Genomic DNA, 19,324 nt, shown 5'->3' with positions numbered 1-19,324 from the left:
CAGCTAAACACACACTCTTGCACCCAGATGATTTATGTGAAAGCATGTCAGTGTTTGTACACATTCTCAGCTCCCGGACAGCGTGTGCTCTGACCCCATTCATTGAACTCGACTCTTTTTAACAGGGGGTAAAAAAATCTCTCAAACGTATCCAAACTTTTGTTAAACTGTCTCAAGTGTGTTTTATATAGAAAACTCCTTGAGGAGAAAATATTGGAACTCTGGCATTAGGACAACTGTGTGTCTGTGTGCCTCGTCTGAAATACGGCACACACATTGATACGTAATCCAAACAAATAAACCAAAGCCCAGACTAACAGATGGCTCGTGTCACCCTGTCTTCCCTCCCCATCTCTCTTTTTCCCTCTCTCCTCCTATCAATGTGACATCTTTAAAGTCACCTTTCTACCTCTTAATCTTCCTTTCATTCCTCCCTTCAGATTCCCAATGTACTCCACTTCTCTCTCTGCTTTCCACCCACTTCGCTTTGTGCTGAAATACCCAGTCTCTCATGCATGGCCCCTTGAACTTTTTCACATTTTGTCTCTTGACAAAAAAACTTTCACATATATATATATATTTTTTTGCTATTTTATACGACATACCCACACCGGGTGGAATATAATAGACAAGCGCACTAATGATCGGTTTGGTGGTGAAATCATTTTCAGGCGGAGCGTTTTGCAAGGAGAGTATTTTTCTGAGAAGCTGCAATGAGGTTCAGCATAACTCAGGAGGAGCCGCAAAGATCCACAACTCAAATGGGAGAATTTGTCAACAAGAAAACTATTAGCTGTGCACTCTACCAATCTGGCCTTCATGGAGCAGGGCCAAAAAGATTTGGTGCGATCTTAGTGCGCACACAGCGGTGGATGCTTCCTTGTCGCAGGAGGCTCTATCCATTCTGAAGCCAGCGTGTGATCCAATTAATGACAGACTGGCACTTTTACCTAAGCCAATTAAATTGACCTCCTTTTTGTAAGCATTTATACTTTAATTTATTGCCCTGAATATTAAGTTGTGTATATATAATGATATACAAAGTTTAAAATATTTTTTTTGTTGGATTTTACTTTGCTTAAATCTGTAGTTTGAACTTTTTATGTATACTTCATGGTACCTATTTTGACGTTTCTGAAAACATGTTTATAGTATATAAAAAAAGCAAGCTGCCAAAAGAACACATACCTGCATCTAATGTTTAGTGCTTACACATTTTGCACGGCAACAACTTTTCTTGACAGAGTTTTCTTTAAAGATAAAAGTACGAGTCGCAGTTGATCAGCATAGGCAGCTAATGATAACGCCAGCATAGCAATTTAATTCACTAAATTTGACTTATCTGAGTAAGATTTTCATTTGAAAAAAAAAACAATCTTCACAATTAACTCTTTCGTGATGGTTCATCAAACAAAATCTCAGAATATAGAATTTGTGGCTGTAAAATAAGAAAAAAAAATAGTTATTCGTTGTGTTTGCCTCTCCTTGTATCGCTTTTGTCTCCAATTTAACCTCTTTCTTTATAAACGCCTCTTCCATTCCGCACATTTTTCACAACCTCCTCTGGGATTTTTTTTTTCCCTTATCTGGCTCCCCGTTTCAATCTTTCACTTTGTCCACGTTCATCCACCTTTCTTCTCGCAGATAGCAGTGACAGCTGGGAAAAGACGGGGTCGGGGAATGTAGACTTACTGTTGGCACACCCCAGCCAATCGCAGCGTGACCCGCTGTGTGAGTGTATATGTGTGTGGGATTGCAGGTAGTTTCTAAAGGGCAGGAAATGAATACAAGACAGGAGGAGAGGTGTGAAGTGGCTACAAAGAAAAAAAAAGTGTTGACGTCTTTATCTGAGGGTCTCTGCTTTAAAGGCCATCGGAAATCTCTGGGTATGAAACGCTGAAGCCTCACAACATCACAAGACAATTTTAGCACAGTCTTTTAAATGAGGCCTGATGTGTTTACTGTATTTAAAAACCAGCCTGGCTGATGAATGTAATATATATATCACAATCTGCTACTTACATCCCACACTAGCAACTTGTCTTGAGGCAGTTTGTTCAGAGGTTGCAGGTGTGTTATGCATCAGCTCATGTAGCCTCGAGCTGCTTCAGTCCAAACAAACACTTTTAATGCAGTTTGAGAAGCTCAATCTGATGTTTCAACTTCCTCCAGGCAGTTTTTCAAAAATACGCAGCAGTACTTTCCTGGTCCTATAAATAGATTCTGTTGTCATATCATGTCTATGTCTGCCTTGGTTAGCGGTTTCTCTAGCCGTTCATCAGACGGCATAGCGCAGAAGAATATTTGATGTCTATGACTCAATTAAAGCTCCTATTTGGAGTTAGAAACTCACCACTGCAATAATGTCGGTCTCTGCTGATAATGTCATTTTTATTACTGGTATCAGTTGATACCAGAACTGATCAAGACAAAAGATCCAGACTCCATGATTTGAGACTAAAATGTGATGCAGTTAACTTCTGAACCTGTTAGTTCTTTGGGTTGGACAAATTTTAGATTATTAATTCAATGTATTCAAAATAAGGGTGAGATAAAAAATTTTCTGTGTGAGCTTATACAACTGAAATAAACAATGATTTTAAGACTTTTGAAACGTCTTTATCAGGGGTGCCAACAAATATCTCTGAATATCAGAGTACTTTATTTACTCTGTAAAGTTTTGTGATTTCTGAAACAGAAACAAGTTGGCATTTCATTTTGCTGAAGACAGGAGGTAATTACGAAAAATAACAGGACCTATAAGAACACAAAAGTAATTCCATAAAAACAGAAATTTAAGCAGTGCGTCGCAATAAATCTGCTTGATTTTATTAAACTGCAAATGGTGTTTTTCTCGATGTGTCTTGTTTTATTCTGATAAGAACATCAGGACAGTTTCCCAAGTTATACTTGAACAACCAGCTAAAAACCAGAGCAGCATAAATTGTATATTTATGATGCAGCTTTATTGAAGTCTCTCAAAAACAATGGAACAAATGGAGTGATCTCTTTTAGATATATTGGGATGATCATGTTATCAGTATTCTCCTTTTCCTTCACCCCATCTGCTTCTCTCACTGCTCTGCCAGCAGCCCAGCATCAGCAGCCTCTCCCTGGATCCATGCTGCCTCTTGCCAAATGAATATATGCTAAAGCACTGGTGTGTAAGTTTCATTCGATCCCTCCCTGGGCTTCAGCTGTTGCCAAGCCACTCCTTCCCTACAACCCCTTACTGTCCCACCTCCATGCCCCATCTCTTTCTATCCCCCCCCACTCCCCTTCCAACACTTCTTGGTGTAGATGATGGTAAGGCCAGCCAGGCTGCTCCCTCATGGGGAGGAGAGACAACATCTGGTGGCTGGCTCAGATCAAAGTGCTCCTCTGGAAACGCACCAACACCCACGTAAACATGCGCACACACACACACACACACACACTGCTGCGACCGAACAGCAGGGGAGTGTTGGCATCGACTTGGAGAGCAAAGCAGGAGACCAAGGGAGAGGGAGCAGACAAACAACTTGATGGGACTGTTAATAGTATGTTGTGCAGCTTTGATGGGAAGCTCGAAGGATGGAACACGGTAGAGGAACAGCAGCATCGACAGCGTTGTTGGGTTTGTTGAGAATTGAGTAAGTTGGCTTAGGGAAGCACCTCTTACCCACCACTCACCTTCTTTGCACTCCAGCGCGACCCTAGACTCTAGATTATCCATCTGCAGCTGCAGTCGTTTCAGGGTGCGGTCGGCATCCCGGGACTTCCTCTTGTAAGCGATCAGAACCGCAATGATGACAAACAGAAGCAGGCCGCCGCCTATCCCGATGCCAATGATGGCAGGCAGCGTGAGCAGACTGTCGGAGTAGATCTGCAGCGTCCCAGGTGAAGCCTCGAAGCCTCCGACGCGGACCTGGCAACAACATTAAGGCAATGAAATTTTGGAAGATTGTGAAAGACTGAAAAAAAGGGGGAGATGGAACAATAATAGTGTCTTGTATTCAGCGACATGAGAAACCTCTAAAAAACGTTTTAAAAAAAAGGTGCCATTGGCATTTTTATTGCTCTGTAACCTGCAACATTTAAGAACCTCACATGGACTCAGGATGAAAGCAGCTTATTCAACAGGAAACACTTGCACAAGAAATACAAATCCAACAAAATTAAAAATAAAAAGACACAAAAGGCTGCACAACAAAAATTAACAAAGCACTAAGTTTCCTATACATTTTCAGGACCAAACTACAGACTGTTCCAAACTCAAAACAGCAAAGTTCTCATCTATCTTTGGACAATTTTTAAAGTTAAAAAAACTAATGTTAATCATGAAATATTTCTCAAGGTCACGCTTTAATTAGAAACTGTAAAAAAAAAACAGGAAGTCAGAATAGAAGAACATATGCAGTGATGGATCAAGGGAAAAAAATCAAAGTGAAATAAGGCGCAAAAAAATAAAGGACCTAAATGAGTAATGAAGACAGAAGGAGAAGAAGAAAAATAATAGGAAAGGAATGAAAAGGGAGGAAGAAAGGAAAGAACACAAATATAAAGCAGCATTTAGAAAAGGAGCAAAGGGAGACAGGAATATGAAGGAAGAAATGAGTCTTTTTCCTTCTTTCCTTTAAAATTCTGACAAAGAAAGACGGAAGAAACAGAAAAAGAAGGAAAAAAGAAAAAAAGGGAATAAAGAAAGAAAAAATAAATAAAAGGAGGAAAGGAGAAAGGAAGGTTGCAGAGTAAAAAGGAAGTAAGGAAGTATGGATAGGTGGATACGGGACTGAGACAACAGAATCTGAAATAAAGATAGTCCAGAAATTCAAATAATGTTCCATCCTGGAAAATGTGTCTCTAGGAAAGTATTCCAGATTTATTTTATTTTATCCAGGCAGGGAAACCTTTAAGCATCTAACATGGAAAACAAAGCTGTTCCGGGTCAAGCTAAAAGACAGACGTAAACTCCACTAGAATATTTTCATTTCAGCCAGAAGAGGAAATATCTGCACTCTAGACATTTTGGACCATACTTCAAACAGCTGTAAACTGCAAACATGAAATGAAAAAAATCCTGAGAAACACTCCCTCCAAAACATGTTCTGTTCACCCCCAAATCCATACCCCCTTTTAACAGGCTTACATCTATGAAATAGGAAATGGAGGGTAAAAATAGACACAAGACCTCTCATGCCCGCTAGCCATTTTTTGGTTTCCACTGAATACCAACACTCTGCAAATGCCAGGGAGGATGCCAGCCAAACCAGACTGATCAAAAGCCTCTAAGACACAAATACAGCCACAAGCACTGCCAACGTTACGGGAGAGGGGATGTGTGTGTTCGTGCGCTCGCAGCCATCTGAATAGGATAAAATGTAGAGTAATTGGAGGTATTTGGGTCGAATAGATGGGGGAGAAGAGAATTGGATGAATGAATGAAAAGGCAGGAAGTGGATTGACGTATCAGAGGGGGGATGAACTGAGAACATATTGAGCAGAGGATGTCGGATAAAAGTGACAAAAAGAAACTTGAATGCTCCGTCGGTTAAACTAAAACTCATGATGGTGGAATAGGAAATATCAGCTGCTAATCAGGAGGGAAGTATAAGTCAGGATGGGATAAAGCTTGTTTTCCAGTTGCATATGTAAAATCTGCTGCTCACTCTGCTTCGCTCAAATAAGGTCAAAATAAGAAAAAAGGGGAAATCAAATTAATTTAAAAATCTTACTTATTGTAACTTTAGTACAGTAAGGAAAACCAAATACATTTAAAAAGTTTACTTACTGTGACTTTATGCTCTCCCGTCAGATTAGGCGATTCACACAGCAGCTGACTCTCGGACACGGTGAGGACGCAGGGCGTTTCTCCGATCAGCACCGTGTAGTTCAGCTTAGAGTTTCCTGGAGCTGCAGGAATTAGGTTACGACCCTGGAAACAGACACACAAGTAGCTCATCAGTTCAGATAGCAGGGGTAACAGCATTCATAAACAGGTTCTCTGCAATTTTTAGCATGTTAAAATTAAGACATTTTTGAGAGCTTTGAGGACTATATGAATCATTATAGTGCTGAGAATTTTACAAAAAGCTGAATTTACTTTAAACGTTGCCTCGAGTTAATCTGCACTGTTGGGTTTAGATCTTCCAGGTTCGCTATGCGATTTATGTCAGATGAGCTTACTGAACAACCAAACAATTATGCTATAATCATAAAAGCAGGTAGTTTTGTACTTTTGACAATATGTGTTGGTGCCAAGTTCTGACTGTGGATGAAATCAACACCTAGTGAATGCTTTCCAAACTCTTGAATGGACTTTTCTTCACGCTGCTCTCAAGAGCAAGTTACATTTTGCTTCCACTAAACTTTTACTCTCGGATTCCATGCGAGAGTATTGAATCTCGCATTGATTCAATACTCAATGCAAGATTCAATACTCTCAACCAATCTCTACAGAGATTAGTTGTAGGTATTTCTACAACCAATCTCTGTAGAAATACCTACGCCCCCTTGTGGAGGGTGTCTGAGATTGTAGTTTCCAACTGGCCATGGAGACTACATGGTCACTGGAGCCAGAATATTTTCTTATTAAACATATTTTTTATAGGTTTTATACAATATTCACCTTTAATGAGGGAGAAATTAGCACTTCCATCAGCCATAAGTTATAATCACCTACATTAACAGAAATAAATAAATGCTTTAAATACATTATTACATATAATAATTATAGGGGGAAGGGGAATCCAGTCAGCTATTGGATTTAAAGAACTGTTGGTGAAATTTACTGAATGCAGATTGCTTTCTTTCCACCTTAAGTCATTTTTTCTTCATATATACTATTAATTTGTTTTGCAGAGAGAGAGAGAGAGAGAGAGAGAGAGAGAAATCTGCTCCCTCCTTCCAAAAGACAAACAAACAAAAAACACAGAAGCTTTCCCAGAAAATATTTACTGGATTAAATTTTTGGTGCACTTCTGAAAGTTCTTACCACAATCAAAATTTGTCACCATGGTATAATATTTAAATATGTATAGGAGAGCGTTGCTAGTCTTCATTTCCTAAACCCCTCCCTGATTTGAAGGAAAAAGAGGCTTTAGTTTCCTATGAAATTGCATGATAATTTCCCTCTCGCTTCTGAAAGGCTTTGAAGTTCAGGGGTGAGGAAGTGGGGTTGGGGGTGTGGGGGGTGTCATTAGACAGAGTGGGTGGGTGGGACAAATGCACACAGTATACAAATGCACGCTGCCTCTGCGGTTCATAGTAAACACGGCTGTGAAGTCTGTCTTCAGATGTTTCTAGATAAAAATCTGAGCAGGTGCCTTCGCAACACATGGACCCACTTTAAAAACATGACTTGCTTTGCACCTGATTTGAAAGGAACGGTTTAAACATCTTTTTTTTTTTCCCTTAAAGGTCTTCAACCCCCACTGGAGAAAAAACAGGTGGAGAAATATCCTTCAAGGTTGAGCCACGTTTAAAAGTGAGCCGTGCTGAAAGACAGATGGCGAAAAGCAAATGATTTCAAACAATCATCAGCAGCTTATTAGCCGAATTGAAGAAATAGTAATAAAAAAAAAAAATTCAGCCCATTTACGAGATTAATTGTTGAACACTTGACGTGTACACACATTACAGGAATCCTACAATCTACTAATGCAACCCTTCCTGTGCATCGACTTAGTGCTAGCACTCAGCTAACCTTCTTTTGTCCTGAACTCCTGGTGTGTGGAGACATTTGTGCCTCAGCTTCAGAGAGCAACCTTCAATATAAAACGGCTTTCATGTAAAACCACAACAAACTCAGCCCATGCATTCACATTCCTCTCACACATTTCAGGTAAACAGTGAAAGCCGACATAAAACGGGGAAAGATGAGGCATGAAGGGATAAAGGAGGGAAAAAACGCACAGAGGCGTTGACTGGGAAGGGACACAGAGGAAAAATGGAGGAAAAAAATAGACACATCATTTAGCAGGAGAATAAAAAATAAAAAAGAGTTCGACAGAGAGAAGGCTGTAACAGATAAGTGCCGTGAACACAAAGCAACTTACCTTGAGTATGAGTGGTGAGCTGGGCTTCAGCTCCATCTTGGGACCGAGGGTTTCAAACTCTGGGTCTGGGTAGTAGCTGAACGTCTCGTTTATCACCAGCACGGAGCGCACGCCGTCCATGACGAATCCAATCTCGTCGGGACTGGTGCCCATCTCAGAGAAGCTTTTGCCCGATTTGGCCACAGAGGGAGCCAGACAAACCATGACTGTGTTGTTGAGAACGGTGCAGTTCTAAAATGCAGGGAGAAATAGCAATACAATAAAGATATGTCTTGAGCAGGCACTTGCCATTTCACGTCACCATGTCATTCTTTTCAAATTTTAGTTATTTGTAACATGTTATGGATCACAGAGAATTACATTTTTTATTATAATGATGATTATTATTATAACATAATGGTAAGGAGCAAATTTCAACAGTTTTAAATAATTGTGAACATTTAAATCAAAAAACCTTCCCTCAGATAGACTGTATTATCTGTATGATAAGTGAGACACAGTTAAAAAATAGTGGATGTAGTTTAAAACCCTGGTTTACAAGGGTCTAGATGCAAAAAGAAGCAATGAGGTAAGAATTTTGTATTGTTGAATGGATGTGAATTTATTTTTAGCTTCTGTCAGAAAACTTTAAGCCAAAATAATGAATGGGCTGGCAAAAGAATAGTGTTGGAATGTTAAAAATCAACAAAAGTGAGCATAATATACATATGAATCAATATAAAAGAAAGAAATCCTTTTAAAAATTTTTTTTATTCATATTCAGCCCTCTTGGCTGTACCTGTTCAGACTCGGCATATAATAAACGCAACAACATCCAGACTTTTCGAGATAAAGCAGAAACCCTACTTCTTACTCAGAGGCAGTTTCACTGGAGTAGGGAATAAAAAGGTTAACTCAAGCATGAGCTCTGTTATAAGGGCTTAAACAGGGTTATGTGATGCAACTGATTAAATGTGTCTGTAACGACATAATGAGGAAAAGGCGGCCTAATAACATCAGTGCTGTAATCAGTGTTGATATCATCTGGATATACCCTGTGGGTTTCGACACTTAGAACAAATTAGCCCCTAATGACGGAGGGAAACTGAAGTGGTCAGCTCATGGCTGCTAACGGCAACACAGGATGGCAGAAGTGACCTTTGGATAGATTCACCTACGTTGTTAAAACGCCTCCAAAAAGTTTTCAAACCCCTTGAAAATTTTGAGAGTTGTCTGTATCTAAATTCAGATTAATCACAGGTGGACTCTATGATGTTATTTGGATACTTCTGAAATCAAGTTGGATTTTATTTAAGGGTAGCAAACTAAAGGAGGTCAAAGGTATGAAAACGTCTGCCAGGCACCACACATTGAAACATCTGTGTGTTTGTGCAAACACCTAGGATGAATGGTGTTTATAGGTCAATAAATACACCTCTCTGCAGTTATGTAGGGGGGACAAAAGGAAAGTGTGGGATATATATATATATATATATATATTTACTTTTAGCTTGACGTGAGAGAGTGAAAAAAAAAGGTTAGTTGAGCCCCGTGGTGAAGGGTGAGGAGAGGGGGATTTGCAAGAGCAGCTTTATTGCTAGTTGACATTTCAAAGGTTAAACTGCTAAAAGGAAATTCAACATCAAAAACAAACAGAAAATGGGCAGCTTGACCGACAGGTCAAGACTATGAGTGTGTGTATAGCGAGTATGTATAATCTAACAGTTAGATTGTCCAAAGAATGGGAGAGATGGAGGCTGAATCCCGTTTCCTAGGGTTACCCACAGTCCTCCCCCTCCATGTTGGCACTTAATTAGGTTGGGGTTAAAATATTCCTCTGAGGAATGAGAATCTCTTTGAAGAAGCTGATAAAATATCAGTTCAATTCTTTAATTAAAAAAAAAGTACATTAATTGTAAAGTAATGTTGAAAACAGTAATTTTGTTGCTCACCGAGGATGAACTAAAGTTTTATAGAAAATTTGTCATATAGTTTAAGACTATTGTTGTGGTTACTGCATATTTTAATGAGAAACGTACTTTTTTGCCCCCTTTTTGCTTCACATATTAATCAGAAGTCAAAATTATCCTGGTCAATCACATGGCAGAAGTACATTTAGGCATCTAGACATGGTGACTTGCAGAAGTTCACACCGAGGATCAAAATGGAGAAAAAAAAGAAAAGACTATTTAAAGGATTTGGGATGCCTGTCTAGAGCATAAAACAAACATCTGATATCCTGTAAAAAAACAAACAAAAAAAACACGGTACCCAGAATCTAGATAACTCACATACACTTGTTACATTCAAGGTATGTGGAAAACTGTGTCAGAGCCACATCAAGTCCAACCTTGAACTGACAGGCTACAACAGCAGAGGACCGCATCAAATGAAACTCCTGTCAGCCAAGAACAGGAAGCTGAGGCTAGAATTTACTCATCCTTATCAACACTGGAAGTTCAAACACTAGAAAGAAGATGTCTGAGAAGACTTGATTTCAGCAGCAATGTTGAAACAGGAGGGCTCAGAAGTTGCCATAGACAACATGAAAGCGTGGATTTATCATTCTTTGTTTAAAATGTTCACGCTGCTGGCGGTGCTGGTGTAATCAAATTGGGGGGGAGGGGAATACTTTTTTAGGAGACTTTAGGCTCCAACTGAGCAATGTTTAACCATCATACCACACGTACTGCTGCCAACATGTCCAACCACTATGACCACATCTTAGTAAGTGTTGCACCATGTCATACAGCTCAAACCAACTCAAACTGGTTTCTTGAACAAAGCATTGAGTTCACTGCACTCCTATGCCCTCAAATCAGCAAATCTCAAACCAGTACAGCATCTTTGAGATATGTTGAATGAGGAGAACAACATCAACCCAGTTCAACAAAGTGTACTTAATACGATAGCTGGTAATATTAAACCACATGCACAGATATGTTAAAAGATGATTTTATTTTGATGTTGCAATAATTTAAATTCAGATACATGTTTTTTTTAAAGTTAATATCAAAATTGATATTAAGACAGTTATTGTGCTGTTAAAAATATGTGTAATTTTTTTCTCTCACCAAGTTCAATCAGTAGTTGTTTTTGTGCTGTGAATAATAATAATAATAATAATAATAATAAAGAAAAAAAGAGTGTAGGTGCAGACACTGAAACTCACATTTTCTGACTGTCCCGCTCCGTACTTGGCTCTCATTTTGGGCTCTTTGATGGTGGCCAAGTTGGTCCCAGTTATGGTCAGCATTGTACCTCCGCTATAAGAAATACATATGGAGAAAAAAACAATAACAAAAACAACAGCTTATTAAAAGCGGGGAGAAAAAAACAAAAAACATGAAAATGACAATTATGCAACAGCTAAAGAAAAGCACGATTTTTATAAGCTCTCATGCTTCCCACTGTGTTTTCCTGCTGCTTTTATGCAGAGATAAAAGTGACTAAATCTGTTCTCTGTGGGATCCAGCAGGACCCTTCAGATGGCAATTCACCAATAATATGCAGCCTTTCACCTGCTTATTCATGGAAACCATTTTTGCTGTAATGAGTGTGATGCTACAACCGTCATCTGAATGTTAAAAGCTTGTTTAAACCCAAATGTAGGCAGGGGTGAAGACGAGGTGAATACATAGTTATTTCAGACCGCAGAAGCCTCTGGCCTCCATTCACTGCATCTCAGCAGTCAAAGGACATACAAGCAGTGTAATATCGCTGCATTCTGGTATTTTTAATAGGAAATGCACATAAGCGCAAGGTGTCAAGACACACAGTTTTGACCTTTATGGGAATATATGATGATGACCGGCGGGGACATGCGATAATGTGGGCGAGACGCCCGTATCGCCACGCAGCCTCGTCGACGGCCTCTGCTGGCCCACGAGGCTGAACTTTATCTGACGCGAGGCTTCCTGACAGATTCTGTTTAAGTTAGCTCACAACTTGCCCAAGTCCAGAGCTAATGTGAGTCACGGCCGTATAAAAATGATGCAGTGGCTGAAGACGCTTTGGCTCAAACAATTCCCGAACAAGGCAAAGTACCGTTGTTAAAAAAAAAAAAAAAAAAAAAAGATGTTCTGTATCTGAGCTTATATTGTGTGAAAGAAGGTTTTTGACCTTTTCACTGATCATGTATGTTTGTTCTCAGCAGCACTACATAAAGACCCTCAAACCATACAGCTTAGCATTATAAGATAAAGACATACAACAAGCCTATTCTCAATTTCCGAGTCGGCTGTGTTGAGTTTGGGCCAAACAAAGCTGTTATTAGAGGGGAGGTGATTTAAACTGCACAGCTTTTAGTAAAATTGGCCTTGAAATGGACCGAGACCAAGCGGGACGGGGAACGTCACCTGAGCCAAGAAAAGGCTGAGAGGCTTCCAGGAGGCCACACGGTGTGGTTTCTGGGGTGGGAAGGGAACACATGAGAACGCTTCACATGTGGTTATGTGCTTTGTTGGTGGAAGAATAGAAACCACAGCTGGAGAACAGCGAGGTAAACACACATGTATCGATATAACAAAACTCTGACAGGCAACACTTGTCAAAATTCTATACTTCCCTTTAAAGTTTATGTTTCACTAAGAATCGATGACAGATTTTTCAAAAGGGGTCAGGTCAGGCTTTCAAATATCTGGGAAATACCTGCGTCAAATGCCAGACGCTTCCAGAATGTGCAGGATTACTTTAAAGTTGTAGTAGGACTGTTAAACAAAACCAAGTTCCTCTGTTTTCTCTCTGTGATTCCACAGCCAGCTGCAGAAATACATCAAAGTCAGGTGGAGGGCTTAGCGGTGTAAATCACCTTGGTGTACCCGCTGCTCATAGCCTTCCCCTTGATCTCTGCTCCACTGCAGCTATAGATAAACAGTTTTCCAGTAAGGTTGGGTTGTTTCTCCGGTATTACCACAGCTGCAGCCAACTAGCAATCTTAAGCTTGAGTGCGCCGTGCGGAGGAGGGTTTTAGCGCATGATTGACAGCCCTAAGTCCCTCCTCCTGGCTCTGATTGGTTATTTCTGACCTCTATTGGAGTGTTTCTGCAGATGGCAAAAGGAGCACCGGGAGGAGATTTTTATTATTTTTTTTCCACAGATTATATGCCTCATATGAGTCACTGTAAAGACATAGTGACAGTTTTAACAGATATGTGAGTAACATGCTTTTATAAATGTTACAAACCGCAGCTTTATGCAATTTTTTAGTAAGACACCATTATGGTGTATAATGACTACAGAGCCACTGCTTTCAGTTGAAGGATGCTTTTTCCTGAAGAAAAAAAAAAAAAAGCCAGTGCATCTCCCCAGAAATACACAGTGGCCAAAGGAGAAATCGTGACAAAATCAGCATTCTAGAAAAAAAAAAAAAAAGCCTGATTGGTCAGGTGAACCATGTACCTCCTTCTCCTGGGTGCACAAAGTAAAAAATAAATAAATAAATAAATAAATACATAAAACAACAAACTCAAATCAAGCACTGAGGTCATTTCCCTCAAGGTTGTAGCTTTTGCTTTATTCTTCTTTCTAACCCTCACCCCTCAGTTCGCTCCTTTTAAGATTCCTCATCCTTTCACACCCATTTCTTGTGATGTGTTTGTTTCCCTGCAGAGTTTTTAAACGCTTTTATTTTCACCTCAGCCCCCTGTGACAACGCAGACGATGAGTGCTACACTTGACACGATGTTTGAAGTGGGAAAAATGGGACTTGGAACAGCAGTCAGGGTGGAGTTAAATACTAAAGTGCCTTTTAAAAGGATTGGAATTAATTGAATTTGTCCACAGGCTTAAAATTACTTAAAAAAAAAAAAAAACTGCGGCATGCCTTTGCATTCGGAGATTTGTTAGAGGCCCAGGAACACATCAGACAGGTCATTTAGAGCATGGTTAGTTCATAAAACAAAACACCGAGCTTTGAACATCTCACACCGTTTAATCCAACCCCTGAAAACGGAAGAAGCGTAGCACAACTGCAAACCTACTAAGACAGTGAAAATGACGAGACGAGCGTTAACCAGAAAAGCAGCCAAGAGGCCTGTGGTAACTCTGGAGGTGCTGCAGAGATCCACAGCTCAGGTGTGACAATATGTTGACAAGAGGTTAGCCCTTTTAAAGAAGAATCATTTCATAAGAAAGTCTCACTTGCGTTTTGCCACAAGCCACCTAAGTTACAAAGTAAATGCATAAAAAATGTGCTCCAGTCACATGTTTTCATTGTTCATTGTCACATGCTGTTTTTATTTAGTTTTTTAATTTTGTAAAGCACCTTGAAATGCCTTGCTGCTGAAACATGCTACAGAAATAAAATTTGATTGATTGATTTTGATGAAAACAAAAATGAATCTTCTTGGCCTACATACCAAATAATCTACATAGCAGAAAACCAACATCACACTAACACACCATACAAATGGTAAACCATACTAGACAGCATCATATGCTTTTCTTCTGCAGAGACAAAAATGCTAGTCACATTTGATGAGAACATTTTGAAACTCACATATCTCTTTCCCCCAAAGTTACAATTCTTCACTACTTCCTGATGGTTTGTCTATTATATAAAATCCAAATAAAATAAACTGAAGTGTTTTGATACAACTAAATAAAATTGGAAAACTTCTAGATACATTAAATTTTTTGAACAGCACCAAATCTGGACTTTATTCAACAAGAAACCAATTAGTTTCTCTCTGAAACTCACCATCGTTTCAATCTTTTGCTTAGCATTTCTGAATACTTACTTCTGCGATTGCAGCATTTTTGAAAGTCTAGAAGGAATTAAAGAAAATGCAGAACTTCCTGGAACTCCGTAGAGCTTTAAAAATAACCAGAGAGTTGAAAGTGTGTTGGTGTCCCTTCAGAACCGAACAGCGGAGGAGTTTCTAGGTCATGCATGAGAGCCCATTAGGATGTGAAGGCTCCCAGCTTTGGTTTTCTTCCCCTCTTCTCCGTGGCAGCTTGAGTTTTGCGGAGGAAAATCTTCCTGTGGCTATGCAGGCTGATTTCAATAAGTCAAGAAATATTTACAGATACATCTCTGTTTCAGCTCATCAGTCAGCAGTGTGCTGCTTCAGGAGCCTCTTTTTACCCCTGTTCTGCTCTCAAAGGTTTACTTTTGAAACATAAACAGAATAAATATCACGCTTTAAGAAAGAGAAATGAGGGTGACGATGGAGAGGGAAACTTTGCTTTTCTTTGAGAACCAGACGGGGAATGTGCAGGCAAAATAAAACATTCATCACGCTTCGCGGAGAGTTCGTTGTTTGAGTTAGGACGGCTGCGCTCCTTTAAAAAAAGAGTCTTAACCGGAGGTCTAACCACCTCAAAGGATTAATAATGTATCGAGCCTTTTTGTGTGTGTTCTGCAGACGGACACCACATCAAGCGGAATCGGAGATGAAAACACTGTACAGATGTAAATTATAGATAACAAAACATCAAATATGATGCTAATTTATTCAACGTCAGAGCAAGATTCAGCCATACGGAAACCGGAGAGGGTCATTCGGATCGCGGCATTTACTAACGACAATCAAACCCGTTTTAAATTTCCTCTAAACTGTGGCAATCACTTCATAAGGTTGAATTTCAAGAAGCGTTGCGGAAAGGCTGCCGTACCTGGCGATGCTCCAGTCAGGCTCGATCTTGAGGATGGTGGGATCGTCCGTGTAGTTGAACTTGACCTCTGGGTTCCTCAGCTCTGCAAAGTTGATGTCCACCATGACCGGAGTGGGCGTCGGGGACTGCCCCGCCGGCGTCACACACACAATCTCCTTGTTGCTCCGCCTGGATGAGAAGGAACGGGACAAGATGGAGAGAGAGAGATGAGATGAAGGTTCAACTTATTGCTCCAAGGACTCAGACTGGGAAAAAACAAAACAAAACAAAAAAAAAAAACAATGTATCTTTAAAATAGCTCATAAGTGATTTATGAGACATGATAAAATAGCAGAGGCGCACGTACAACTTCTTGCTGGGAATTACTGATCCACAAGGCAAATATCTTTGACTGAGAGCTAAAACCACAATGTGGTGAAGTTCTTAACCGACTCTCCCTCCCCTCCTGTGCTTCTTCTGGCTAACAGATCTGAAAAAGCTGATGTAGCTGGTCGTCTCCTAGAGTGATGTAACCCTCTCCCTGACGGACACACAACCAGCTACAGCCAGCTGAGAAACTTCATGCAACGGCTTTGTAACAGTAAGTTTGGGCATCATTGGCAAAGATTTTATGAGTTTGAATATACGCATTTAGAGTAAAATTCTGCACATCTTTACTCTAAAAGCATTTTGACATTTTCACACATTTTACCACATCATAACCATAAGCTCCATTTCACTTTATGAGAATTATTTGGTTATAGACCAACAAAGTAGTTAATAGTATTACAGAGGAAAGAAAATGACACACGGCTTATTTATGAAAAAAGATGCAGCGTCCAAATTAATTAGACCTGTTTCACTAAAACCGTTAATAAAATCCAGCGTAATCCAGTTCTAGTTGTTCAGACCAAAGCATATTCATATGTTACAACGACTCAGACAAAAACCACGTTTTACGCCAAATGAGAATCTATGATGAAACTTGAAATTATCTCCCCAGCTAGCCTAATAGACCTGGAGTTGTTTTGCAATGAAGACACATTTTTCAGTTTGTATATGTGCAAAGCTAGTAGAGGCACAGCTGAACACATTTTACTGTGATCGAGTTGAAAAGTAGTCCTAATATTTATTGAATCAGAATGCTGAATGAATGCTGCGCAATTTTCATTTTTGCTTATAAAATTTAAAAAAATCATGTAGAACCATCTTTTTCATTCTGCAAATCTGAAATTGTCATAATTATGCACTTATTTGGTCAAATAAAACTCACTTAAGTTTATGGTAGTAACAAGACAAAATATGGAAAAGTTGCGTGAATGCATGTGTGTATAAGTAGGGGTATGAATACTTTTCTACGTCTCTGTAAGTGAATCAATAATCTGTTTAAGTCCTTCAGTTTTCCTGCAGATGCTTGTACAATGTCCTGGAGCAAATCTGATCACAGAGGGAGCAAGCCGATCCATACACAACTCTTCCCTCAAGATCCGCTGTGAAAGTAAAACGAAGATGGAAGAGAAGAAGAGGTGTGAAAGCAAATTCCTGGAGCCAGTTCTTGGCAACTTGCAGTTTTCTAGGGCAAGATTTGGGCAGCTGACCAAAAATCTGGGTTATCGGGCGGCTTTGTTGAACATGTTGCTGCTGCTGCCTCCCTGGGGAGGGACCAATTCCAACAACGACCACGTCTTCAGACCGAGAGGAGACAGAGCAGGGGATGAAATTGAAGGACAATTAAAAAGAAAAAAAAAGAAGAAGAAATGGAAAAGATTTTCCACATTCCTCTGGTGCTGTGTTTCCATGACAACCACTTTCACAACGTCGTCGAAGTCGAGAGCGCCTGTGGTGCGGCGAACGTATTTTTTTTTGACAAGGTTGCTGCCACACAAAAGAAGCCAAGAGAGGATATGGGAAGGAAAAAAAAAAGGAGGAGGAAAAAAAACGGGGGTTTGCACGGGGAGATAAGAGGATGAGTGACTCGGGGTAAATAGGCTTTGATTAAAGCAAAGGCCCCACTGAATACAAAGACGCATTAAAAAGATAGACTCAACCAGGTCATTACTTTGGCCATAAAGGTTATTGCTGCTCAGTGAATGAAAGGCCAAGACTATTATACTCACCTTTCTGGTGATGTGCTACAGAGCTTTAAATTGGCTTCCACTTTTTCTTTTGATGTGCTTAAAAAATCTTGAAGGATCCAAGCTCATTAATTCTACCCGTCACTTGTTGCATCAGAGAAGGAAGCAACTTTCAAAACACATGTGGAAAAAGAACTGGCTCTAAAAATATACAGTAGGAATAATTTTCTGAGCGATTAAAAGTTTCTTTTTTTTTATTTCTAACTACATGGTCTTACCGGTTTGCCAAATAAAATAAAAATTGTTAAATATTTTTATTCAGTTATATAAGGGTCATATATAACTGAATTTACGTCCTCTTGTGTAACCCTGGCACATCTTAGTCAAGCACGAAAATATAAATATGAAACTGATTGCAGACTCTGTGAACTAAATAATCAATCAAAACAACCATTTCTAAAAATATATATATATATATATATATATATATGAGGACTAGGGTTCGGCACAAGCTACATTTGTTGCTGCAATCATTCGCAACCACATCATTCCTTTCAAATTATAGTCATATTTCTGACAAAACGAGGGCTTCACACTTAAGCCTTTCACATGATATCAGTTTCCTCTGAGAACGCTGCACTATCATTCTCAAAATTGCTGTGAATTACAGTCCTGCAGGTCATCATCTTAGGCGCTGCATTCCTCAGACCTGCTGCAAATCACAAACAGTAACCAGAAACTGCCAATACATAATTATGGCACACTTCAAATAAAGGGAGAGAATGGAAACTGGATTGAATCTAACCAATAGAGATGAAGCAAACACATTAGTTATTGGCTAAGAAGAAACATGAGAAAAAAAACCAAATAACTAGAGATTGCTGATCAGAATTTTGTGGTCACTATCTGACAGCAGTTTTTATTTAATTTTTTGGTAAAACGATTGATTTGCAGGTATCAATCTCAGCCAATTTTGATTTCTCTGTGATCCATAAGAAATGTTTAAAGGTATGTGTGAGAGAGCATGTCATGTGAGCTATTACCGCAGTTAGTGCAGCTAGAGCTACAATTATTAAAACAACCATCAATCAAACCATCAATCAAAACAACCATTGCATTGCATTCTCTCAGGCATGTGTATTCCTGAGAGAATGCAAGTCCTTTAATTAAGATTTCCAAAAGACCGCCAGCATTTCCAAATCCATCATGTGTGATGACAGAGAGGGATAGAAAGCTTAAAAAAAGAAACAGCAATTTTGATATTCTACGTTCGAAATGTCTGTTGTCTACTTAAGATCACTGCATGAAAAGTGGGATTTTCGACAGCTATTGACACCTAGTTCTGCCGTGCGCCTGGAGATTGAGGGCTATCGGCAAGAGGTTTTTGTCAGAGTGGAAAATTGTAGAGCACTGCCAAGAATGGTCAAAAACTCTGTGTGTCCGTGTTCCCCTATCACCCCCCGCCCCTTGAGCCTAGCAGAGGTTTTCGTATTTAAATGAAGTTGCTGGGAGCCATGCAAATGCAAATTAACAGTTGAGCACCGGCCTTTTGACTCTCATTGGCCTGTTGTAGCTAACCCATTTTACCTTCTGTTCACCTGTTTACTAGAACCAGGACCTGGACAAAACTCCCCAGTG

The 19,324-nt window shown here is 39.6% G+C and overlaps 1 protein-coding gene across 5 annotated transcripts in view; it reads right to left on the bottom strand.

Annotated features, from left to right (window-relative positions):
• plxna1b (plexin A1b) overlaps positions 1–19,324 on the bottom strand; it is a 211,740-nt gene that overhangs the window by 22,794 nt on the left and 169,622 nt on the right. For all 5 annotated transcript variants that reach the window (XM_007554216.2, XM_007554219.2, XM_007554218.2 and 2 more), the window contains exons 16-20: positions 15,633–15,800; positions 11,188–11,281; positions 8,037–8,267; positions 5,771–5,914; positions 3,673–3,907 (exon numbers count right to left, since the gene is read on the bottom strand). In XM_007554216.2, coding sequence (XP_007554278.1) covers positions 3,673–3,907; positions 5,771–5,914; positions 8,037–8,267; positions 11,188–11,281; positions 15,633–15,800 — 872 coding nt within the window. The remainder of the gene's footprint in view (positions 1–3,672; positions 3,908–5,770; positions 5,915–8,036; positions 8,268–11,187; positions 11,282–15,632; positions 15,801–19,324) is intronic.

The sequence above is a fragment of the Poecilia formosa genome, unplaced genomic scaffold (genome assembly GCF_000485575.1).
Source record: "Poecilia formosa unplaced genomic scaffold, Poecilia_formosa-5.1.2 Scaffold62, whole genome shotgun sequence".
NCBI classification, from domain to species: Eukaryota; Metazoa; Chordata; class Actinopteri; order Cyprinodontiformes; family Poeciliidae; genus Poecilia; species Poecilia formosa.
This window is presented reverse-complemented; position numbering and strand designations above follow the sequence as displayed.